A 26,256-nucleotide genomic window follows, 5' to 3' on the forward strand; every position below is an offset into this window, starting at 1 on the left:
CTAGTCAAAGGAAAAATGTAAGCAGGTTTGGGAGATCAACAGTCTTCAGCTTTATTTTATTTTTCCTGTGAATTTTATGAACACCTATTTTTTTCAGCCCAGCATATTAGGCATATGCTGGGATATCCAGGCTTACCATGACATTTGGGCATTGGCATTCCCACAAAGTCTCTCAGCAGTGTGTCTCATTTGCCACAGGGAGGTCTCTGTCCCAAACGCTGAGCTGCACACATAGGGGCTAGGAAATCCAGCTGTGGGACCAAATAGCTGACTTCACATCTCCGCCACTTACTGTTGTGCCTTAAGCAAAACACCAGACCTCTCTCTGGCTATTTCTTTCCTCTTGTTGTTTTTAAACAGCTTTATTGAGATACACTTTACATAACATCAGATTCACCTGTATAAGTATACAGTTCAGTGGTTTTTGGTATATTCACTGAGTTGTGTAACCATCACCATGACCTAACTTTAGAACATTTTGTCACAGTGCGAAGAAACCCAGTAGCCAGGGACCAGAGGGGAGAGGGGAAAGAATTTCAGGGGAAAAGGGGGGAGGATTCACAGGAACAAGTATAAAGGACACATGGACAAAAACTAAGGGGGGTGGAAGTGGGAGGGAGGTGGGGAGCACTGGGGGAGGTGGGCTGGGATGGGAGTAAAAGACAGAAAACTTGAACAATAATTAAATAAAAAACTAAACATAAAAAAAAGAAATAAAATAACAAGTGTTGGAGAGGAAGAAAAAAAGAGAGAAACCCAGTAGCCATTAGCAGCCATTGTCCGTCCCCCCTCCTGCCTTCCCCACCACTCCCAGCCCAGGCGATCACTGTCTCTATGGGGCTGCCTATTCTGTACATTTTGTATAAAAGAAATCAAGTAATATGTGGCCTTCTGTGGCTGGTTCCTTTTACTTAGCATAATTTCTCAAGGTTTCTTCATGTCCTAACATGTATCTATACTTTATTCCTTTTAATTACCAACTAGTATTCCATAGTGTGAATATGCCACATTCTGAGTATCCGTCGTCAGCTGATGGGCATTTAGGTCATTTCTGCTTCTTGGCGATTATGAATGATGCTGCAGTGAACACTGGTTTACAGACATCTGTTTCTTCTTCTGTAGAATGAGTAGCATCCCATAGAGTGGTTGTGCAGACTCAAAGTGTCAAAACGTGGAGAAGTTGGTAGTAGCTAGGGAGCCAGTTAACAAGGGTTAGTTTATAAATGGGATATATTAGTGTGTGATTCCTCATTTCACATCAGTTCCAAGATCAGCTCTGTCAGAGTACCACACTTTCCTAATGACCGACAGGTCCTCTCTTTTAAGGTGCTCCTGACTTTTCCCTGAGTTATAATTTGGAAAATTTTTATTCATTCAGTAAACATTTATTGACTATGTGGTGTGTGTTAGACACCATGGTGGGTGCTATGGAGAATTAAAAGAAAGGAATAAGCAGGGTTATGAAGAGGCACTTCTAGTTTATGGCTGCATTGTGTGCTAATGTGTCATCTCTGATATGCCCGTAGGTGGTAGGACATGAGGATCCCCAACCCCTTCCTCACACCCGACATCACAGGGTTTTTGTTCTCTTTAATTCATTCATTTCTGTCAGGCTCTTATTTTGACCAACAACCTGTATTTGTGAAGTGGCTGATTGAAGCCCGCTGTGGTGTATGCACAAGGCTAAAACTAAGGCCATTGTGTCTAGGTAGAAACCTCGATAGGAAAAAGTATTTTCTCACTCCTGGCTGTATCTGGAGATAGTGAGTGGTGTTTTTACTAATTAAGACATCAAAACACGCCTGACTGTCTCCATTGCTATGTTTCTTTTTGTCGAGTTCACTAGGCTCTTTTTTAATTTACAGAACTGTTTGGTATTGAAAGTGGACTCCGCGAAAGTGTCAACGCATCACTGTCTGGTTCCCTTCTCTTGACTTTGGGGACACAGTCGTCTGCACAGTGACTCAGAATTCACTTACTGAGTATTTAGCCCCTGCTACACTGCTACCATTCTCTTCCCTATAAAAGGAAAAAAAAAATTTTTATGATATCCTCATTTGATTTTGTTCTAGTATTTTTTTCCCCTCACAGTGTATAGTTAGCGTATCAGAGTGATGCTGCTCATTCTTCTCTCTTCCTTTCATCCACATAAAATGCATTAGCAGTTCGAAGAACCATGTTTGATGAGTGACCCTGACGCTTGCTGAAGGGCTATGAAAGGAGTTCGATCTCTGTTACCTAATGTCCATCTCGGGAATTCACCTTGAACAGGAGCAGAGCAGCCCACAGGCAGCCCACAAGCCCTCAAGACAGCCCCGAATACCTTCTTTGGAGCCTAGCTAATAGTGCAGCAGTTCTGTGCTGGTCAGTAGCAGTGTGTTTCTATATACACAAGTTTTAGCGTTTGCTCAGTTGTAAATATTTACTGTAGTGCAAGGCGCATCTTGTAAACTTGCCCAGTTTGGGGGATTCCCATTTAATTTGTAAAACATTTTTTGGTTAATGGATGCAAAGATATTAACTCATAGGTCCAGATTGCCAGGTGTAGGTAGATAGAAGCCAAAACTAGATTAGTAGAAACTTTAAAGATGAACTGGAAGAAAACGAACTCTGAAACATTCTTATAACACTCTCTTTAAGGCTGTAGGGAATGAAATGAGTTAGTAAGTAGAAGCTGTTGACTTTGTGTTCCCTGGTCTGGTTGTGGTAGTCGTCAGTGTAACGGTAACGAAAGGGTTCCCCTGCTGCAGCCTTAGTGCCGAGGTGGCATTCAGTGCATTTACACTTTTGAGCAACAGCAAGCAGGAGAGGGGTTCTTTAATTGAGGGCTTCAGAAGGTATGTTCAAGCACTGGACTGGACCTTCACTTAAATTTTGTCTTTGTAGTATTTGAAAGTTCTTCTGCTTGCCTCCTCACTTCCTCTTACCATTGAGTCCTTTCCTATTCTAGGTTCCATATTCGTGTTTGCGATGAGTGTGTCTGTCTGTCTTCTTTCTTTCTGTACTTCTCCCCCATAAAATGTCTGTGGGTCAGACCAGGAACCTCAAACAGGCATCCTGGAGAGAAGCCTCGTGGCTCCATGGGAAAGCTCAGTCTGCTCTGCTGCTGTGGAAGTGGGTAGCCTTCCGGCAGGTCTGGGCACTGGTGTCGCTACCTGGAGGAAACTGCCGCTGCTGTGCGCTTGAGCTTAATTCATCCTGTCTCATATGTAAAATGTACTTGAAGTTCAGATATTGATGTTTCAGAGTCAGTTTAATCATTTCAAAATATCAACAGATGCCTTAGGACTATTTTTTATTGTAAGGAAATAGAAACCCAACTCAGACTGGTTAAGCACAAAAGCTTAACCAGTGACTCACGTTACTAATAAATCCAGCGGTAGGTCAGGCATAAGGGGGCCCAGGTGCTTAAGCAGTGTCATCCGAATCTCTTACCTATCCCCACTCTGCTCTGTTCTGTTCTGTGTCAGCTGCTTTCACAGTGGTGGGCTCACTAGAGTGACAGAGACGGCCATCAGCAGCTGCAGGCTTATATGTTGCAAGTTTGATAATCACAAAATAAAGAATGCTCTACTCTCCCCGTGGTTTTAGTAGAATTCCTGGGACTGGTTCTCATGGTCCTGTTCATCCTTGAGTCAATCATTGTCACTCTCTTTGTCCAGGGTAGGTTACTTGCCATCCTGCACCCATGTCCCCAGTGCCATATTGTCTGAGTGTGGGGCAGAGTAGTTCCTCAACAAAAAATGAGAATACGGTTTCCAGAAGAGGTAATGAATGTAGAAAGGCAGACGCTACATATATATACTTTCAGGTTGGTGGAAAATTTCATTTTTTTTGTAAGATGGCTCTAGTAGCACTTGAACTTGTCTTTAACTTCATTTGGAACAATTTTGTTAGATTGTATTGTGACAGCTGTCATATCAGCATGCATTAAAAAAGCTTACCAAATTTGATGAATTTTTGTATAGCCATTTTAATGCTGAAGATGAAAGAAAATGTGCAACATTTTTGGCATAGTATGCTTTATTGTTTCAAAAAAGGTAAAAATGCAACTGAAATGCAAAAAGAAAAGATTTGTGCAGTGTATGGAGACAGGACTGTATGTAACTGATCAAACATCAGAAGTGGTTTGTGAAGTTTCACACTAGAGATTTCTTGCTGGATGATGCTCCACGGTCAGGTAGACCAGTTGAAGTTGGTAGTGATCAAATCGAGACATTAATTGAGAACAATCAGTGTTACACCACTCAGGGAATAGCCAACATACTCACAATATCCAAATCAAGTTATTGGTGAAAATGAAAAATGTCTTTTATTTTACAGAAAAAAAAACCAGATGGACTTTTTGGCCAACCTTATATAATAGGATGCTGAATGAATTTACTCTGATGTGATATATAAAATTTCATATACTGTTTATAGAATTTATTTGGAATTAACACATACCCATATATCATTACTTACAATTTTACATGTAAGCTTTGTCTTCCACAACTAGATAGCGAAGCTCTCGAAGACAATACCTGTCTTTTAGTCTGTCAAGATCTCTAAAACCAAACCCAGCACCTGCACATGGTGGGCACTGATAATGTTTTATGGATGCCACTGAAATGGTGACTTCCTGGCAGCATGTTCATGATTGTTGGTGGCAAATACTTCTGGTTAAACCCAGGAGTGTCCCTTGAAAATGAATGCACCCCCAGTCCCTATTGAATGAGCAGCATGAGAAGGCCCTGGCCTGTGTCTAGTAGTGTAGAATAGTGGAATGTGTGAACATAAATTTGGTGCATGAAAGCTGTAGCCACAGGATGTGCTCCGTGGATTATAAAGGAAGAAATCAGAGATTTAAAAACATTCTTCTTAATTCCAAAGACAGGCTGTAGTTCAAATAAAATTGCGTTCAGGGTCCTTAGTCAGCTGTGCCAGACATCTTGGTATTTGACGTCCAAACATTTAGGAGTATGGGGGAAAAAGGGACAGGAAAAAAATCCTCACAGAACTTCCCGTGATAGGTCAGAGTTTAATCACGGCAGATAATGCAGATTTCCCTTGTATTATAACCACAATAGAAAGGCAGGGCTTGTGTTTCCAAAGCATGTTGTTTGGGGGAGACCTTTGTAAATTACAATCTTTGGAAATCCCAAACCTATTGCATGTAATCCTGTCCATTAGATGAAGGCAACTTGCCTATGCAATAGATCCAGAATAGCAAGTTAAATAGAGAACATGAACAGGAAGCAGTCATTAAGAATTACAATGGGTAGGATGCAGAGTTAATTCACGGAGATGTTTTGTTGTGAGATAATTACATCCCTGGGACAGCTGGAAAGCTGTGTGCTGTGCTGGACCCACAGTGCTTGCTCTCTGCCCTGCAGCTGGGGGTCAGGACAATAGAGACGGGGAGAGATTTACTTTCTGGGAGAGTGAGAGGCTTGGCTGACTTAGTGAAGTGATAATCTATCTGCCTCTTTTAGGTTGTGTTTTCACAACCAAACTGGATTCCTATAGACTCAGTAAGTGCTGAGAACCCCTTTTCACTTCTACTTTTTGACATTCACTTGGGTCATGTTAAGCTAAGCTCTAATGGATAAGTAGCAAATGGTAGTTTTCATTTCCTCTAAAAGTAATCTGAGATATTGCCCATCTTCAACATTGGGTGATTACATTTCTCTCATGGAACTGCAGTCATGCAATCACTGAAATGCTATTTTTCTTAGTTTACTGAGTAGCAAAAAAAAAGTTTAAAAAGTCTGGAGATGTTGGTCAACACAGGAATCATACAGTTGAAGTTATTTTCCAGTGTGTATGTTCAAATGTGCAGACCTGCCTGGCTCTTGTGTTTTGCAAGTAGGGGTTCTAGGCAGCCTGGCCACGTTCCTCATTGATTTATATAAATATATTACAGATTGTTAACCTCCTGCCAAATATCAGGGACTTTAGTTCTTTCTTAGCTCAGTTACTTCATGTGAGATTTGCACCTGTCTTCTCTTTATTGCCCACCAAAGTGATCATTGCATTATCTGGGGATCATTCCACGGGGAGTCATTAGAAGGGAAACAGCATCATGTACATTATGTTGTAAAATTCTTAAGATTAGTATTTATAACTATTGATTCAAAATGTATTTTCTAACCATTATGTCTAATATAACTTACTTTTTACCCTGATGATGTTTGCTAAACAGTTAAGTCAAACTAAATTTCTTATTTCAGTGTAGAGCAGTATTTCCCAGAATGTCTTCTGTGGGGCATTGGGATATAGGAGGTGGACACCCAGCACTGGAACCAAATGAGGGGTGGTACCCTGCAGGTCCTCCTGGGACTTCTACTCCCCTTGATGTCACTTGTGAATCTGGAGAGAGAGAGTAATATACTCCATTTCCCAAATGAAGTTATTAATGGCATTTTAATGAAAAGGATTCTTTCTTTGAACCAGCATGAGCCACTTCTACCTTTCTTTCTGTAGCCTAGGATATGCGTATATAATCATACACATTAACATTTACATAAGAAGTTTCTACTCTGTGCAACTTAAGACTCTTTAAAAATTCCATGTTTAAGAACTTGCACATTAGCCCTGGTTGGTGTGGCTCAGTTGGTTGGGCATCATCCTACAAAGCAAAAGGTCGCCGGTTCGATTCCAACTCAGGCTGTGCCTGGTTTGCAGGTCAGGCCCAGGTTGAAGTGCTTGAGAGAAGCAACCTGTTGATGTTTCTCTTTCACATCGATGTTTCTCTCCTTCACATCCTCCCTCTCTTCCTCTCTGTCTAAAAATAAAAAAATAAATTCTAAAAAAAATTTTGTCAGTTAAAATAGGACCTTTCAAGTCAGCAATTAGAAAATAGTCACAGGGATGTAAAGTACAACATAGGGAAAAGAGTCGATAATAACTATAACTATAGTGCCAAGTGGGTACTTAAAATATTGGGGGGAGCATTTTGTAAAGTATATGACTATCTAACCACTAAACTGTACACCTGACACTAATACAGAATAATATTGAAGTAAGTTGTAATTGAAAAATAAAAAGAGATAAAACAAAATTAGGGCCTTTTCTCAAATGAGTGAGTCTTAATATTTTGAAAAAAGTGCTATAACTTTGAGGAAAATAACTTGGGTGGGTTGGATGTTATTCTCAAATTGTGCCATACAGAGTGTCTGAAAACGGTTTTATGTGATGAAGCAACACGGCATACTGCCACCGCTCTTAGGTAAGAGTGACGGTTTGAGAGCCGGTGACTTTGGTGACTTCGGTTCAGCAGTGTTCTGTGATCACTTCATGCTCCAGTTATATCCCTTTTGGAAATTAGTAAAATGTCTTGTATATTAAAGACTCTTAAGTGCTATAAGAACTGGAGTTACTGAAATCAGTGCTGACCTCAGGCAGTGTTAAACACTATGCTTGCATTTAGGAAATTAATTATAATGAATAAATGAATTTTAATGTATGTAATTAATTATAATGGAAAACATGTTTAAAGTAATGTTTAAGAAGCACAGCTGCAGGGGTGTAGTTCCCATGCTTGTTCTTAATTTTTCTTGGTTCATCGCTGTTTTGTTTTATTACAAAAGTAGAAGCAACAGATAGGAAGAAGCTTGGTGGTTGTGGAACTCCCTTTTCTCCTAAAGAAAGCAAAAAGTGAAGCTGTCAAACTGTGTGGGTTTAATGGAAAGATGGTTCACAGGAGCCTATGAGTGAATGGTAGTTACCTCAAATTGACCAATTTAAAGAGTTGTCTTGATAAATATCCAAGGTGTTAGATCCATGCATAATGGTATTCTTTTTCATAGTGTGGCACTCAGATGACTTATGGTACAATCTTTAATAAATTTACTAATTAGGAGTTTTTATTTTATCAGAATAATATTCCAGAGGAAATCACATTAGTGACACTGGAAGACTTTAGAACTTAGAAAAAAACTAACTTTAGAAGTAGATTATTAAAACTTTAGCATTCAGAATATTTGGAAGTAGATATATGTAAGGAAGAAACTGAGGTGATCATAATTGATTTTAATGGAATTGTAGGACTCACCCCGAACTGCCCATAATTAAAAATCTGGCTTTGAAATGTGCATGGCTGGGGGTGTTATTTACCCCACTAGATGTAATTTACAGTGTTCTTTAGTTTTCTTTTAAAGTTTAGTTTAGGTTCGCAGAGAAGTACCAAATGTTGTGGGACCTCTGTAGCCTAGAAATTCAGTAGGGTGGTATAGTGAACTAGCTTGCAGCTAAGGACTTAACAGAGGTAATATACAAAGTGGGTAATTGAGAGTCAACCCTGCATTTTAGTAATTGGGTTAGGTGCACATTTATAGTTAGTCTATTTGGAGAGTTTTATTAACTTTTAAAAATGAAAGAAAATAATAAAAATAGATTTTTTAGCCTTTTCTTAGTGTTTCTATTATTCTTACCAAGAAGGTTACTTACAGCTTGTTTGTGGATGGTTTAATTTTTCAAACGTTTGGTGAACATCTTATATCCTAGATATTGTGTTCTGTATGGTTGAAATTAAAAGAAAAGTTGCCCTTTGACTTGAAAATTGTTTTGCTACTGAAAACTTTGTTTTTGAAACTTCAATTTGAATTGATTGTAGAATTTTAGGAACAAAACTGAATTTGCCCATCCAAACTTGATTATAAAGTTTGTTGTAATCAAGTAATCTGTCCTTATCATTTAAGGGTAATATGTCTTACTGATGCAGTTTCTTCCCCCATCCCTGAGAAAGAAAAAAAAGCTTGAAATTCACAGTTTTGGTTAGCATGATATTTGGAATTTTGAAACCAAAAACGTATACCCTTTCTGGAGAAATTCTTTGATTCACTAGGATGAGAAGGCTCTCTTAGAATTATACCAAATTTCTCTATATTCCATCATACTTACTTTCACGGGCACAATTGTTAACACCTTAAAATCCAGGAAAAAATTCATTGCAGAGTCCAGCATCTCCAAAGAATGCTCAACTGGTCTTTTTAATAATTCTCAAACTGCGAGCTAAGAACGTTTTTCCTAGGCTGCGTTTTTTGTCTCCAAAAATTGTCTCCATCAGCAAGTCCCACCTCAGGTCTTAACCAAGGAAAAAACGTTCTTCCTGAACGTTTTTTGTCTCCAAAAATTGTCTCCATCAGCAAGTCCCACCTCAGGTCTTAACCAAGGAAACACTCCCAGCAAATACTCGGGTCCTCTTGCTTTCTCTTTGCTGCCATGCATTTTGCCACCAAGTGCTCCTCTCCCGAACTTTCACATTGACATTAAAGTATCAGTTCCTGGTAGGTGTGCTTGCATATGATCACAAAGGAATGGTCAGCACCAACCTTCTTTTATCCCTATTTGATCAAATGGAGGGATATGTGTAAGACATATGGATTACTTATTTGCTTATTGCCACTACTCAGTATCTCTTTCTTTTTTCTTTTAGGTTATTTGATGTGTGCACAGTGTCACGAACAGACAGAGAAACCAAACTAACATTAGTGTTTGAACATGTTGATCAAGACTTGACCACTTATTTGGATAAAGTGCCAGAGCCTGGAGTGCCCACCGAAACCATAAAGGTACCGAGAATCACCTTTCTGCCTGGTCGCAGAGCACACTGTTTTGGTCTGTTAAGCTATGGCATTCATTCCTTATGAAAATTGCCACAGTTAGAGCCTTTGAAACTCAATATATAGATAAATATATCCAATGTAGCTAAGTGGGGTATTTACAAATGGAATATATTCTAATCCATTAATTTTAGAGCTCAGTGGAAAATCCTTTAGTTACAATATTTTTGCTGAAAAATATCCACTTGTAACTTATCTGGCTCTAACCTTGGAAACTACAGTATAGTAAATAGAGCTCAGTCTTTTTCTGGACTCTGAGAGATATATGTGGAAACATCGTTTAGAGTGCATTGAATAGAATATGCGTGCCCTGGCTCCAGGACATACTCATGCTGTGTGAACCTCAACTACTGGTGTTAAGCCTTTCTTTCTCCATTTTTTCCCATTAATAAAACACTATAGGAAGCCAAGTGCCAGCTACCATCCCAAACTCTAGGGATTCAAAGATGACTTCAGACTTTCTAGAGGTCAGCTAGCTAAATGCAGTGCACTGGCTAGAAAGGCTTTCCAATGGGAAAAGCTACTTAAAAAGTGTTGTTGGTCTGTCTTTGTTCTGCTTAGTTGAACTTTCCAGTAGATTTTTAGATCTATGCTCATCACATGCAGATCTTCAGGAAGACCCTTTTGTTTTTGTGAATTAAGTGACGTAATTAAACAGACTCTTTACCTTGTCACTCATTGTTTAGAAATGAATCATTTTTATAATAATAAATAGATGAATATAGTTTATCTTCTAAACAGAATAAGGAATGTCTTTCAGTGATCGGTGGTGGTATTCCCATTACTGACATTTAGAACTTGATTTATTCCTTTGGTTTTAGACTAATACAGAACTTATTTTCTCCTATCTGCCTTTCATAAAAGAATATTGTGCACAGCAATGGTCTCAAGTCTTGCTGAGCAATTTCAAGGACATTACATCTCTTTAAATGTAGGTATTCCTAATTGCCTGTTCTTGGTCCTCTTCTACCTTGGCACCTGTCTTTTTTCTCAAATTTTATTCCAGTGGCTTTATTCTCTCCTCTTTGAGTTTGTCCAAACCCCCATGTTCCGCATGCAGGGCAGAGCGCAGCCCCTCTTCATGTACCCCCTTTTCTGGCCACCTTGGACTAATCCCCATTTTCTTAGGCTCATAATTTTCTGCCTCCGTGGCCCTCCTTCTTACTGCCATTTCTTTGCTCCCCCTCCCCACCTGTCAATAATCACTGCTGAACATCTTCGAGGCCCACCCTAGGTATCATTCCATCGACTTGCATAGCTGGCTGTAATCTCGTTTGATTTACAGCACTTGATCTACATATCTTTCTCTCTTCATCAACTTTTCTACCTTTACTTGTGATTATTTATGTCCATACTTGTGATTATTTATGTCCATATCTTTCTTGCCTATTTGCTCATCTTTGTATTCTTCTGATGGTGCCTATACAGTGACTTAAACCAGTTATTTTCAGCCTTTTTTATCTTGTGGTACACATAAACTAATTGCTAAAATTCTGCAACGTGCCAAAAAGTATCTTACTGCCAATCCGACAAAAAATAGGTACAATTTTGATTCGTTTACATCAGGTAGCCATTGTTGAGTTGGCTGTTGTCATTTTTTTTTATTTTAATTCCCTTTTCTAAGGGAAAAGAGGTTAGTGCCCCTGAGTAAAAAATCAGGTATTGCATGTTTTAAAAATTTTTGCGGCCCACCGATTGAAAACTGCTGATTAATATACCTCATACTCAATAAATAAGATACATTGACAACCAACAGCTTAAGCATGGGCTGACAAAATAATCATTGCTTCCTTCTGATATACTTCTGAGTTTAAAATGGTTATTTTGGGGAGGTCATTTTTTTTTTAAGCAGCAAGAGAAGATAGCCATATGTTTAAACCATACATTGCCACCTACTTAGATCTTCTGAGCTTCACATTAAATTACCCTAGGATGTTAGAGGCTGCTGAGTTTTGGAATTGTTACCAAAAGCATCAGTGGGTAGAATAATTGGTAAGCCAGAGTGGAGCTAAGCTAAGGCCTCATCCCGCAGGAACAGAAATGCAGTGAGGTGGGGGGGGGGGTTCTCAAGGGGTGGAGAGGTAAGCAGGATAAAATGAGGAATGGGCAGAAAGCTGGCTGTCAAAGTGAGGCAAAGGAGAGGAGGCAAGTGGCAGAGTGGAAAGCCAAGGGTTGGTGGGGGGACAGGGAGAGACGATGCTTGTCCCCAGAAACTTGACAAGGTGACTTGTTAAAAGTGTTTTTGAGTTTTTTATCTCTCTTCAGGGAAAGGAATGTCCCTTCATTCTGTACTGAACAGGAGATTTTTCCCAGAGGCTGTTAAATTTCTTCTGCTATCAGGGCGGCACCCCCGCTGTCCCTCCAGGGGCCATTTCAGCTGGTTGGGGTGGAGGTTGGGAGACAGGCTGTGGTCAGTTAAGGTTTGGGGTCTATGGTGTATTGATGTTTTCATCGTAAGATAAAGCTGTGGTCAACTGAAATATTTCAGGCAACTAATTTGTATCTTAATGGCTAATTCAACATTTTTTTGCTAGTCTAAAGGCTAATCACAATATCCATTTTGTTTTCATCCTTAATTTTTTAAACATTTTCTAAACTTTGCTAATATACTTTTCTTCCTTATTAAATATAGGGTGCTTTTTTGGTAACTGGAGCATCTGTGATCCTGTAAGGTTATTATTCACAATATGAATAATTATTTAAATACACTAGAGTATCATCAAACGAGTAGTTTTAAGTTGACATATCTTTTGTTTCTGTAATTCATTTTTTTTAACAATTGGATTGCAGGATAAACATTTGTTAAGTATTGGGTTGGCCAAAGAGGTCATTTATTTTTTTCCATATGATGGCTCTAGTTGTGCTTAGTTTTCTTCAGTTTCATTCATAACAGTTTTGTTAGATTGTGTTGTGACACATGTCATATTAGGGTGCATCCAATTATTATCAAAATTGGTGAATTTTTGTGTAGTCATTTTAATGTTGAAGAGGAAAAAATAAGCAACATTTCGGCATTTTATGCTTTATTATTTCAAGAAAGGTAAAAATGTGACTGAAATGCAAAGAGGGATTTGTGCAGTATATAGAGAAGGTGCTATGACTGACCAAACGTGTCAAAAGTGGTTTGCAAAATTTTATGCTGGAGATTTGTCCTTGGCCAATAGTCCGCAGTCAGGTAGACCAGTTCAAGTTGATAGTAATCAAATTGAGACATTAATTGAGGACAACCAGACATTAATTGGGGGGTAGCTGACATACTCAAAATATTCAAATCAGTGAATGAAAATGAAAAATGTGTCTTTTATTGTAGGGAAAAAACCATACAGACTTTTTGAGCAACCCAATAGGAGGTTTCTGGCTAGTTGAGATTCTGGTTCATTGGATATCTTTTAAGCACATAACCAGGAAACACAAATATTTCATTATGTAGGCTCATTTGTGAAACATCTCAATAATTATGTCAAGAGAATATTGTTATTATGAACAACCTATTTGAAACACAAATTGGATCCTTTATAGAGAATGCTTTGTTGTAATAAGAGTGTTTTTCTGAGTATACTTGTACAACTATTGGTTGAATATTTATAGGGAGAGTTCTGCGCTAGGCACTCCGGGACATAAAACTGAATTAGTCATCAGCCTACACTCGAGGACCCTGGAGTGTAAAGGAAGAGCTAAAGTACACACAGAAGCATGTGCTGCACATTTTCTATGGTTTTTTATGTACTTCGGGGTGTATTTTCAAGTTAAAAAACTAATCAGTAAGCACAAATATAGCTGATTTTTTGCATTATGGTACCAAAATATTTTCTAAAATGTTTTTCAAATCATAGATATTACTATGGATAATGTCTGGCATATACCAACCCATCATGTTGCAAAATAATTATAAAAATGTAAAATATTTTAACATGAAATAGATGTAAAACAAAATCTAGAAAAGACTTTCTGTCAGATCATTTAGGCTAAGGGAATTTTCCTCGACCACCTGTCTCCTGCCGTATTTTCTGTGGCACTGTTTACCTGTTAGCCCACTCACATGCACAGTGTTCTAGTGCACGTTCGGGACATAATTATATCCGGTGGGCGGTATTTGGCTGAAACTGGAGTGCTCCGTAGTGTCTGACTAGATATTATAGGGTAAAATCTTTATGTCCAGTCCATTTTTCATCAGTCTGTTTGTTGGAAAAGAGCCCATGATGGGCTTATTTTCCCAATGTACACATACAACAGTTTTCCAAGCTCATTTAAATATGTCTTGTGGTTTTTGAAATTTTTTATTGTATTTCGATTACCATTTAACCTCATTGTAATCCCCTCCCCCCTGTAATCACCACTGTTGTCCGTGTCCATAAGTCACTTTTCCTTTTTGCTCCCTCCCTCCACCTCTAATCTCCCTCCCCCAATTGCTATCATCCTGCTGTCTATGAATCTGTCTCTGTTTTACTTGTTAGTTTATTTTGTTTATTAGATTCCACATATAAGTGGAATTGTACAGTATTTGTCTTTCTCTGACTGACTTATTTCACTTAGCATAGTGTTTTCCAGGTCAATCTATACTGTCACAAAGGGTAAAACTTTCTCTTTTTTTTTTCTGGCTGAGTAGGATTCCATGGCGTAAATGACCTATAGTTGTTTTATCCACTCATCTACTGATGGACGCTTGGGCTGCTTCCATATCTTGGCGATTGTAAATAACACTACAATGAACATAGGCGTGCTTATGTTTTTTTGAATTAGTGTTTTGGGTTCCTTCGAATGTATTCCCAGAACTGTGATTGCTAGGTCAAAAGGCAGTTCCATTTTGTTGAGGCATGTCCACACTGCTTTCCACAGTGGCTGCCCCAGTCGGCATTCCCACCAACGGTTGGTTCAGAGGGTCCCCCTTTCTCCACCTCCTTGTCAGCAGTTGTTGTTTGTTGATTTATTGGTGGTAGCCATCCGGACAGGTGTGAGGTGGCATCTCACTGTGGTTTTAATTTGCATTTCTCTGATGATTAGTGACATGAGCATCTTTCTATATATCTGTTGGCCACATGTATGTCCTCTTTGGAGAAGTTTCTGTTCAGGTCCTTTGCCCTTTTTTAACAAATTTTTTAGAGATTTTATTTATTTATTTTTAGACACAGGAGAAGGAAGGGAGAAAAAGAGGAAGAGACAAACATGTGCCCTGACTAGGAATCAAACCAGCGACCTTTTGGTTCACAGGCCCATGCTCAATCCACTGAGCTACACCAGCCAGGGCCATTTTTTAATTTTTTAAAAGATTTTACCTTTGCCCATTTTTATTTTATTTTTATTTATTTATTTTATTTTATTTTTTAATTTATTTTATTTTAAAGATTTTATTTATCTATCTTTAAAGAGGAAGGGAGGAGAGAAGGAGAGAAATATCAATGTATGGTTGCCTTTTGTGAGTCCCCTGCTGGGAACTGGCCTGCAACCCAGGCATGTGCCCTGACTGGTGAATCGAACCGCGATCGTGTGGTTCACAGGCCCGCACTCAATCCACTGAGCTACACCAGCCAGGGCTACCTTTGCCCATTTTTAATGGATTGTTGTTGGTGGTGGTGGTGGTGGTGGTGGTGTTGAGTTTGTAAGTTCTTTATAGATTTTGGATAGTAATCCCTTATCAGATGTATTGGTTAATATGTTCTCCCATTCTGTGGGTTGTCTTTTTATCTTGTTGATGGTCTCCTTTGCTGAGCAGAGACTTTTTGGCTTGATGTCCCATTTGTTTTCTTTTGTTTCTATTGCTTGGGTTTTTTTAAAGGCAGAGAATCACTCAAACGTATTTTTTGTCAAGGTTGATAGTTGGTTGAACTCCTGGGGAAAATCTTGTAAGTACTATATAGTGTTCATGTCAGACTAAGTATTTAAGGGTACAGTCCTGAACCAAAAATTGTCGTTGAGAGGCTCATGAGAATAAAATAAAATCATAGGCAGTTCTTCCCAACATTTTAAAATACTACTTATTTTTAAGCACATATATACATCTTACCCATACTTTACCTTGAGGTTTTCATCACATTCTTTAGTATCTTTTGTTTTAATTTTAATTTTTGTTCTCTTTCATATCTTTTCTTCAGGCCCCGAGGTATATCCATTTACATTGAGGGAGACCTTTGCATAAAGAAGCTTCCTCTGTGAAGTCAACAAATACCAAATTTTGCCTCATGGGCTTATCATTGGCATATCTTGCTTTCCTTTTTCTAATTCAGAAGTTATTTTTTATCTACTTAATTTTGGAAGAATTCATTGCTTTTGCTCTTTAATTTTTATTTGGTCGTTGGAGATTTGATGTTGTCTTCTTGGACTTCCATGTTTAATTAGACTTATGAGGCAGAAATTGGCACCCTAAGTTATTCTTTTAGAGTTCATGAGAAATTATCAATATCTTTGCTTATTTGGTGCCTTTTTTATGGGGACCTTATGATGAAAAAAGGGGGCTTTCAGATTGTTATTTTTTCTCTTCCATGCCTTTATCTCCCACCCTGTGACAAAGGATCACAAAGAACAAGAACTGTAAATAAATTCCTTCCCCTTGTTCCTTAGTCATTTGCAACTGCTGCCCAGAAAGAACTACTACGTGGCAGGATATATGTGGGGAGAGACTCATGTACAAAATCATGATGTTATATAGCTTTCCAGATGTCGTGCCCTCTGTACTGAACTATCATTTCAGTACTCGGGCTTCCCTTCATGCAGTTCATTATCTATCTTAGTATATGACCTGGTTTATCGACTGCCTTATAAGCAAGCTCTTTAAGAACTTAATAGTCTTTGCACATTCTGTGAATGTAACATGTTTGATGAAATTGGCAACAGAATTTCACAAGTCTGATTTGAAGACCCTGAACAGTCACACGAAAGATCAGCGACCTCTTCAAAACAGGGCAGGATTCTTTTAGCTCAAGACCACGTTGCCTTCTTTGGATGACTCAGTGGTAGGACAGAAATTATATTGTATTAATGCATCTCTGACATAGGACTTGAGAAGGCTAAAAAGCTCAGCGTTTGTGTGTCTGGTGGGTCATTTTCTCTGTGAATTAGATTTCATTTTATCTTCTGTTGACTGTTTCTTAGAGATTTCTGTTGGTTGTTAATAGTTTCATTAGGAGATAAAATGTACTATTAGGTCTATTTTACAAAACCCAGACTTCAGAGGCTGACAAACACTCTTAATAGCACCTGTTCTCTGCCTCTGGGAAATATCTGTTTTCATGAATAATATCTGCTTGCAGTAAACACTGGCTCTGATGTCATCATGGGATGCTTGGGGCTGATTCATCTCTGTCGAGCTGACATAATGCAAAGTGACTGACTGGTCCCCTGGACTGCAGATGAGGAAAGTGTCCCAGAGCCGTCCCTCCTCTCACCCTAAAGGAATCAAGTCGTGGCCCCTCTCTTCTCCTGGTGGTCTCCACTTGGCCTGAATTATGAGCAGGTGATTTGTCTCATCTTTGCAGGACACAGAGCAAATTAACATGAAAATATCACTCCACAGAAAACAAGGCAGGCTTGAATGCCCTGTCGCTGCTGGTCATTAGCCATCTGCCACCGACACTCATACTCTGTTTATCACATTTGAAATTCAGAGCAGATGTTGCATAATAAGGTGATCTTAAAAACAAGGCAAGAAATTCAAAGAACAAGTACTCCACAATGATGATAAGGATTCTGGAAGGAAATTCTTTTCAATCTACTATCATGACTGGAGTAATTGAAGAGACCATGTTTTTTAAAACACATGCACACACATCTCTCCTCATACTTAATGCGAACTACTTTTCATAGTAACATGAAATAATTTGAAAAGAAACTACATGTGTGAACGATGCCTAAGAAAACTGTTTAATGAAATTAATTTAAGTAAGCAAAGTACAATGTTGTAACAACAGTAATTCTGGCACAAAAGACCTCACAGGCTAGTCGTTGACTCTAAGATTGGCCTCAACTCATAGCAATGTGACTTCCAATAGGTCAGTCCTATAGTGGTATCTCTAAAGGCTTTGAGCGGGCCAGAGTGGTTTCTGAGAGTTGTTTTCTTTTTATTTTTTTAAGTTTTATTTTAATTCCCACCCAAGGGTGAAGGACATTTTTTTCACTGTTTTAGAGAAGGAGGAAGGGAAAGAAACATCATTGTGAGAGAGAAGCATTGATTGGTTCCCTCCCATACACACATGAACTGGGGATCACCCCCACAATCTAGGTATGTGCCCTGACTGGCATCATACCTTCAACCTTTCAGTCATGGGACACCGGTCTCCAACTGTGCCATGCCTGCCAGGGCCAGGCCGTTTATTTTGTATTGATACTCAAGATCCTGTGTTCCCCATACTCACACCCTTTCTCTTTACTGTCTCCTCCTCCACCACCTTCACCACCACCTCTCTCTCTTTCTCAACACACACACTGCCCTTTCCTAGGCTTGGTGTCTCAGCTTCCTCTTCAGACTCTCCTTAGACTCTCCCCAGCCTGAGTCCTAGGAGTCTTTCATTTCAGTTTCACTCCCCTTCCGTATCAATTACAAGATTGATTATCGTAATGGTTTACTCAATTGATTTATGCACATTCCAGATCCTTATTATGCCTTATAAAATTACGTTATTCATAGTATATTAATTATTGTGCTTAGAAGCATTCTGTTTTCTCAAAAACAGGCATCTGGACTTTTATCAGGAATGTAACCTAGGAGTTCTCTGTGGAAAGTTACCTTCAAATGGTCTTTTGACTCAAAGGAAATGTTTTCTCCACACAAACCAGACCCTCGCATGCACCCTTACCTGTGTATGTGTTCCCCCACCCCACACATACACAGAATTTGGGGGGATTTTTAAAAAGAGGAATAGCATCTATGTTGCTAAGCAAAGGTTAATCCGCCAGTCTGAGAGCAGCTAGAGGGTTAAATCATAGTAGCGCCAGCAATCAGCCATCAACTCCAGTAGGAGAGATGATTGGAAGTGAGTCAACACTGCGTTAACCCCGAATTTAGGGGGAGGTGTAAAATAAGGCTGCTATACCTGTGGTAACTTACAATAACTCGAGAAGCTTCTTCAGGGAGAACATTGTTAGATCGTTTAGATTTTGCATTTTCTCCCAGAAACATATGCTTAAGCAATTTCTCAGGCCCTTGTAGTAGCTGAATTTGTATCAGAAGAAAGCGGACAGAAATATGCAAGTACATTTATCTAAAATTATGTAATAACAAACTCTAACAGTTATTTAGTGGTTTTGTTGTTTTTCTAAAAGGAAATGTGAGTTAACCAATGCTAGTGTCTTTCTAAAGGTACTTCTAGACTGACTCACTAAAATACATAATGACTAATGAAAATAAGCAAATGACATTCTGATCAAGCTAAGTTGGAGTCTCTTGAGGAAATACTTTCTCACCTCAAATCTGTTGGGCAGAATCTGTTTGTAGAGCCCATTAAAAAGTTACCGACAGTGACAGCAGAGTGATGCTCTGCATGGAAGCCGATAGTTCTCATCTAAGTTTAGCATGTGCCCAAACTTTCCTGGTTACCGTCTCCTTTCTGACTCTTCTCCTCTAAATGTTGGAACATTCAAGGCTTCACCCTCAGTTCTCTGCTCTTCCCTATCTATACTTTCTGGCAGATGGCATTTAGGCCAAAATCTTCATATATCATTTACTGTCCCACCTGACCTTTTACACACTCTAAATGCGTTACAGTCAGCCAAGCGTTTGATAATCTCTTCATCGAAACATTGCCCAAGGATTTTCTCCCTAACTCATGCCTTCCTGATCTGCCCGGTTGTTTGAGCCCCAAACCTACGCATCATTTCTGGTTTCTTGCTTTCCTAACTATGTTTACCCAACCCATTAGCAAGTACTTTTGGCTTTATGCTCCAGAAATATCCCCAGTCTACTTCGCAATATCTTCATGGTTGAAGCTGCTGTCCAACCATCAAACCAGCTTCCTAACTCCACATGCTGCTTCCACTTCTGTCCCTTTATCCATCGCCCTCTGCGTGACAGCACTATGAAAACATAAATGGAAGTGTTGTGTCCCTCCTGACAACTTTTCTCCAGGGTTGCCTGTGGCCAGTAGAGTAGAATCGTAAAGCCTACGTGATCTGGTGTTCTTTCTTCCTTCACCCTCCAAACTCTGATCTGCTTCCACCCTTCTCCTGGGTTACTGTTCTTCAGCCATACCTGCTTTCTTTCTCTTTTTCCAGCATACTTCCAGTTCAGTGTGTACTTCCTGTTCATTCTGTGTGGAATGTTCCACAGTTCTGTCCCCAAGCCCCACAAGGAGGATGTCTACTTATCATTGTAGCTAGCCCCAGCTCATGTCACATCTTCATGGTTCCTTCTCTGACCATCTCAGCTAAAGCTCAACAGTCAGTGATGGTTTATTACCTCATTACACCACCTTGTCTTATTTTATCTTCTTCATAAGACTGAGCCCATTAATTTCATTAATTTTTATGTGTGTTTTTTATCTTTCCCAACTAGAAAGTAACAGCTTTGAAGTCAGACCTCTAGTTTCTTACTTATCTTCAGTACTAGTGTAACTGTTTGGAATATAACGGACCTTGTGAACAAGTGCTGGTAACTATGCTAGGTCTTATCTTTAACCTTCTGATTAACTCTGCAGTGTAGGCATCAATATTCCCATTATACAGGCGAACAAACTGCTTTTTCAAGGATAGATCTTATGTCCACACACACAATAGAAAAATTGGTTGAGGGCATATCCACTTGGCTTGACACATCCACTTGGCTCTTTCACATTAGTTTTTCGTGGCAGACAGGGACTCTGTGGGATTATCCATATTGTAATTAAGGATTAGCTTTGTTGGTTTGGTTTAGATAAAGTCTAAACCCAGCAATTGGTCTTTGCTAGAACAGAAAGCATTGTGTCCTCTAATACAGCACAGACTTAACTAAATTCCAGAAATTGTTCTCTTCCAATGTTGGACTGTGTTAAATATGTTTTATACTAAAGATGAGAAACCAAGTCCAGTGAAGAGATTGATTGATGCTGTGAATCTTAGACCCCATTCTCAACTCTCAGGAGTATATATCTAAAAGCTAATTTGGTTAGTTACACGTTTTTGAAAACTTAAACATAAGATTCCAGTAATTCACCATTGTGTGTAAGTTCTTTCCATTCTCCACTTTCAGAAGTAGCAGTTTCAGAGATAACTTTTGTCAAGTCTAATTGAAAATAGTCTCCTATATATATGTATTGATTTTTAACATTCTTATCCAGAAATTTCAGATTCCCACATGTACTGTGAAGTTTCGAAGTTAAGGAAACACCGTTGTACTAGAGCAATTGTTAACAAATTGCAATCATTAAAATTTTTATTTATAGACTCTTTTTTTTAGAAAGAGGGGGGAGGGAGAAACATCAATTTGTTTTTCCATTTATTTATGCATTCATTGGTTGATTCTTCTATGTTCCCTGACCAGGGATCAAACTCACGACCTTGATTTATCAAGACGACACTCTAACCAACTGAGCTACAAGACCGGGGTCACTAAATTTTAAATTAAAGGCATGTAGAGAAGGTATCCATCAGTTATCTAAGATAGTATTGGGTTGATCAAAAGTTCATTTGTTTTTTTCCTTAAGGTGGCTCTAGTAGCGCTTAGTTGTCTTTACCTTCGTTCAAAGCAATTTTGTTAGATTCTATTTTGACAGCTCTCATATCAGTGTGCATTTTTTAAAAAATTAAAATTGGTGAATTTTTGTATCGCCATTTCAATATTGAGGATGGAAGAAAATAAGCAACATTTTCAGCATATTGTTCTTTATTATTTCAAGAAAGGTAAAAGTGCAAGTGAAACGCAAATAAAAACACATTTGTGCCTTGTATGGAGAAGGTGCTGTGACTGATCAAACGTGTCGGGAGTGATTTGTGAAGTTTTGTGCTGGGGAGTCCTCGCTGGACGATGCTCCATGATTGGGTAGACCGGTTGAAGTTGATAGTGATCAAATCAAGACATTAATTGAGAACAATCAACGTTATACCACGTGGGAGATAGCTGACATACTCAAAATATCCAAATCAATCAAATTATTGGTCAAAATGAAAAATGTGTCTTCTATGGTATGTAAAAAACGAAACAGACTTATTGGCCAACCCAATATCTTACTCCTCATTCCTAAAAAATATAAAAGAATTAATCCTTTTATTGCAGATAAGAAAATCATTACTGGTGCCAGTAAATATTTGTTGAATGAACAAGTGCTTTTGCAAACAGTTGGTAATGAAGGCTTGACAGTCATGAGATCAAATATCTCCAGCATGTGAAATGTTGTAGCGATTACTATCATCCTGCTCTTTCTCTTCCTTATCATCACACTCAAAAGAGCAAAATTTTCCTGAAAGATTGACTCCAGTGGAAAAGCAAACAAGGAGAGTGTTTGACCTGAATTTGGACTCATAGAGGAAAATTACAGCCTTGTTGCCAAGAATCTGGACACTGTGAAACTTAAAGTTTTAAGGGAGTAAAAGATAATTCCTCGAATATTAGAAATAATCAAATGTGAATCTAATCTCTAAAATCTCTGGCTACTACCATACAATGATCAGCTTAACTTGGATGTCTGGAAAATAGACTAAACCCAACATTTTGCAAAAATGAGTTACCATCTAATAAAAGGTTAATGACGTTAGGTAAACATAACGCTCTGTTTCTCCGAGTGTGGCCAGTGACTCAGCTGCATGACCCCCACCCGGGGCGCTCATGAACACCACAGCCCTGCCTGAGCCCTTTCTGGTCCCAAACGTAACCTAAGGAGGGAGTTTCTAGTATGTTCATATGACATGACTGGGAAATGGAGAGCATTCTAAGACGACTCAGACCTGTGGAGGATTTGCTTGCCTGTGCATAGGTCAGCTCAGCCCTTCAGAAGGCGCTCACCTCAGACCAGGTGAAGTCAGGTGTGGCATTTTAACTAGTCGCCTGCATGTGATGCTTGTTTGAAAGCACTGAATCCTTAGTATGTTCTATTGGAAAATGCTAACTCGTTAATATGAACGAAGAGAACTCGGTTAGGAATAGAGAATTCCAACTAGAAATTCTTAGGCCACCCAGAAATCTATTCATTAAAAAAAAGCATTCATGATGTGACCTTTGAAAGATGCTTTTTGTTCCATTTCACTTATGTTTTCATAGTTCTCTGTGATCTTAAATTAGTACGCCGTTACCAGACTTGCAAGTGTTACTGGTCAGAATTCCTGACTCTGTTTCATAGAAGAGAAACCAAAACCATATGAACCTTAAGTGGATGATAGTCATAGATTTTTAGCATTGACAACCATGCGGCCAAACATAGTATTCAGGCACTCCCTCTGAGGCTCGTGTCCTAGAAGCTTCGATTGCTCAGCTTTCTTCCTGTTGTGGTTCTAAGCCTTTAACAAATATAAACTAGTAGCTTTGTTGATTTTTATATTTACCATTGCTCTCTGTTGTCCCTGACCATGCTTGTTCATTTTTCCTTTCTTGGACAAAACCAAAGAAATATTTATCATTCTATTCTAGTCTAGTCACAGCACTTTTAGATTGGAAGGCTAAAGTGGAACATAGCAGCAATTGGGGACCACAGGGCCTAGGAAGTTCTACTGTGGATTAACTTAGGAACTTGCACATTAGTTAAGTCTATGTTCAGCAATCAGATATTGGTTGACCTGGAATCAGTTATCCACAGTTGAAGATGTTCTGAGGATATGGTTAGCATGGAGTGAACATTTGAATTGCTCCTGTCAACACTTTAATTTTACTAATATGTCACATTTTAACATTCAGATCTGGACTTGAGAAATGCATTATCATCCATAGCCAAAGACCTGAAGTGTCGGATCAGACTAAGATAGTGTGAATGCTGTAGGTGAGGGCCCTCTCCCCTTCCTTCTGTGAAAACATATTCCACATCAGATGGGTGGGGTATTTGAAGAGTGAAAACTCGGTTGATAATGACAAGAGAATTGATTGACTGAGTCCCAGAGAAAAAGTAGAGTTTTGTGTCCTGCAGTCAACTCCAAAGCTAACTTTTTAAAAGGCATGTGATTATGCTGAGTGTAAATATCAGAAACATTACATTACTGACTCTTGTTCCCTCATTATGATTATTACCCTAATCACAGCAATTTAGTATAATCCTAAAATTCTTTAATATTCAAACCAGACATTAAAGATGGGTTGATTTATGTCTCCAGTGCAACACTATATGAATGCAAATAAATGACATACAGGGACAAAAATGTTGGTGACGTTTTGTCTTTTGACATCGTCTGTTCTAAATGTTGCTACTGTCCTAACAGCCCTTTATACACATCTCATCATCGCTGTAAGATCTTGATAAACACACTTCGAGACTGGGAAGAAAGTAAGATATAAGTTACATTAGACAGAATTAAGAAAAGAGCTGCAATTTGGTGTCCTCCCAAGGGGAGAGATTTGTGAAAGCATCACACACCGGGAGAAAGGAGCTCCTTTCCTTTTTGGTTCCAGCCTCACCATCACTCTCACCACCCGTGTCACAAGACCTCTTACTTTATTTATCACCAACCTCCATAATTAACATATGGTTCATGTTATTGATTTCTCAGGTTTCAAAGTCAAATAAATTGAGCTTTCTTCCACATTTAGAATATACAGTTTTTCTAAGGAACTCTACACAAAGACACACATTATTTGTAAGTTAGAGAGCAGCTGCCAGAAAACAGAAAATTAGGAATGGAGTCATGGGTGAAATAATGGAGATACTGTTCGGAGGTAACCCTTTGTACGGCAGGAAACTTTCCTTAGAAAAGAGACAGCTGAGTTTGCTTGTAAATTTTGCTAGAAACAGGCCTGATTTAGTAACATTTAGTGCTGGTTCGGAGGCTGAAGGAGCACGTTCAGCTTTGGATCCCAAGCAAGTGTTCTCTTGTATGGTCTAACCACTTTATAATTTCAAAAACTATGTGTACGTAGAGCCGCTACTTATTTTTTTTAATGAATAGAATGCTATATATAAGCAAGTATTAGATTTGGGAGTAGACATGAATTTTCTAAGCAAAAAGGATGGATGTTATCGTACAAGAAATAATTCATAGATGATACTAAAAAATTTTAAACTTAAAATATTGTAAGTAAAACTAAAAGGCATGTATTTGCAAAAATCCTGCCAGAGGTTTAATATCCTTAACATACAAAAAGCTCTTACAAACCAATAAGAAAAAGAAAATTACCCAGTTCGGATAGGAAGGAGGAACACAAATTGACAGAGAAATGCATGTGTGCACAATGGCTGGCACATAAATGGGAGAAGTATTCAACCTCGCAAATAGCCAGAGAATTGTACATTAAAAATGAGAATGTATCATGATAGGAGATGATTAAATAAATTATGAAAATCCATTTAAAAGAGTGATTTTTCAAAATAACTTACTTTGAAGAATAATTGCCCAAAGAAGGAGATCCAAACTGTATATAAAACATGATCTTCATTTTGAAATACATTTCAAATCCATGTACAGGAAACTAAAAGGAAATACACCAAGACACTAGTCATGATGGTCCCTGTTGAGGTATTATGGATTGTTTACAGTTGTGGTCTGAAATGAGCTATACTGTTACTGCATTAAGCCCTGTGAACTGCCAATAGTCGACTGCTTTTGCCCTACAAAAATAGTGTTTTCACAATATTTAACCTAATCGTTTTTTCTGACAAGGTTGTTTTAGCATTCGTTTTTCTGGAGAATGCCTTGTATGACGGAGAAGTTGAAGTTCTTACGTCTGCACACATACTGCCTTCAGAGCCGACATAACACGTGGCAGCGTAGTATCATTCCCTTTGCTGTTAGACAGCACAGTGGGACCTATTTTGTAAAAATAACGTGTATGTATATTTAAAACATACAGTGCATTTTTATTGATGCTGATACTGATAAAACGGCAGACATTGAAAACTAGAAAAAATGTGATAGGTTTTCTAACAAAACTGACTCATACCATTGTTATTATCTCAGTTCTTACTGGCATTTGACCATTTAGTAGAACTGGGCTGTGGAGAAATTTCACTAGATTATAAATGGAAGCAATTGCTGGTGAGGAGTGAACTTGTAAATTAGTGTCTGCATGTAGAACAAAGTAAGGTTGGTTACAAGCCTATTTCTTCTACAAGGGCAGGCTCTGGTGTGGTTTCTTTAATAATCTTTAGCTTTTCCATACTTTTTACTTGAAATCAGCGCTCAGTCCTCTTGTTTAAAATGAGCTCATAACAGTTATATAATACAGCTAATCAAAGGCTTTTTAGACATATGCATTACTCTGTGTCTGCTAAAAAAGGAACTTTTCTTTTCCAACCTGTGTTGGCCTGTACAGGGAGGTAGCCCACAAATAGATAAGGTATTGTGAATGCAGAATTAGTGTAATAAAGGACTGTCAGATGTCTTACCAGTTTTTCCTGAAGTAATAAAATATGAGTATTTAATTTGAGACTCAGAATGCTAACAGCAATCTTCATAACATGCACTTGCCCTTAAAATAACACGAATAACTCCACTATCCACCATCCACCCAAAGGTAACCTACATTTCTTTCAAATTAAAGGAGGGAAAAGTAGGGGCCGTGGGGGGCGGGGGGAGTGATACCAGACAAAGGAAATTTGAGTGTATGTTTATTTAT

At 38.6% G+C, this 26,256-nt stretch overlaps 1 protein-coding gene across 2 annotated transcripts in view; it reads left to right on the plus strand.

Moving 5' to 3' along the window:
* The window catches only part of CDK6 (cyclin dependent kinase 6), a 226,133-nt gene that overhangs the window by 54,925 nt on the left and 144,952 nt on the right, over positions 1–26,256 (plus strand). For both annotated transcript variants that reach the window (XM_037066054.1, XM_037066055.1), the window contains exon 3: positions 9,419–9,554. In XM_037066054.1, the coding sequence (XP_036921949.1) occupies positions 9,419–9,554 (136 nt within the window). The remainder of the gene's footprint in view (positions 1–9,418; positions 9,555–26,256) is intronic.

The sequence above is a fragment of the Sturnira hondurensis genome, unplaced genomic scaffold, assembly GCF_014824575.4.
Source record: "Sturnira hondurensis isolate 20B ecotype Veracruz unplaced genomic scaffold, ASM1482457v3 Scaffold0016462, whole genome shotgun sequence".
Taxonomy (NCBI): domain Eukaryota; kingdom Metazoa; phylum Chordata; class Mammalia; order Chiroptera; family Phyllostomidae; genus Sturnira; species Sturnira hondurensis.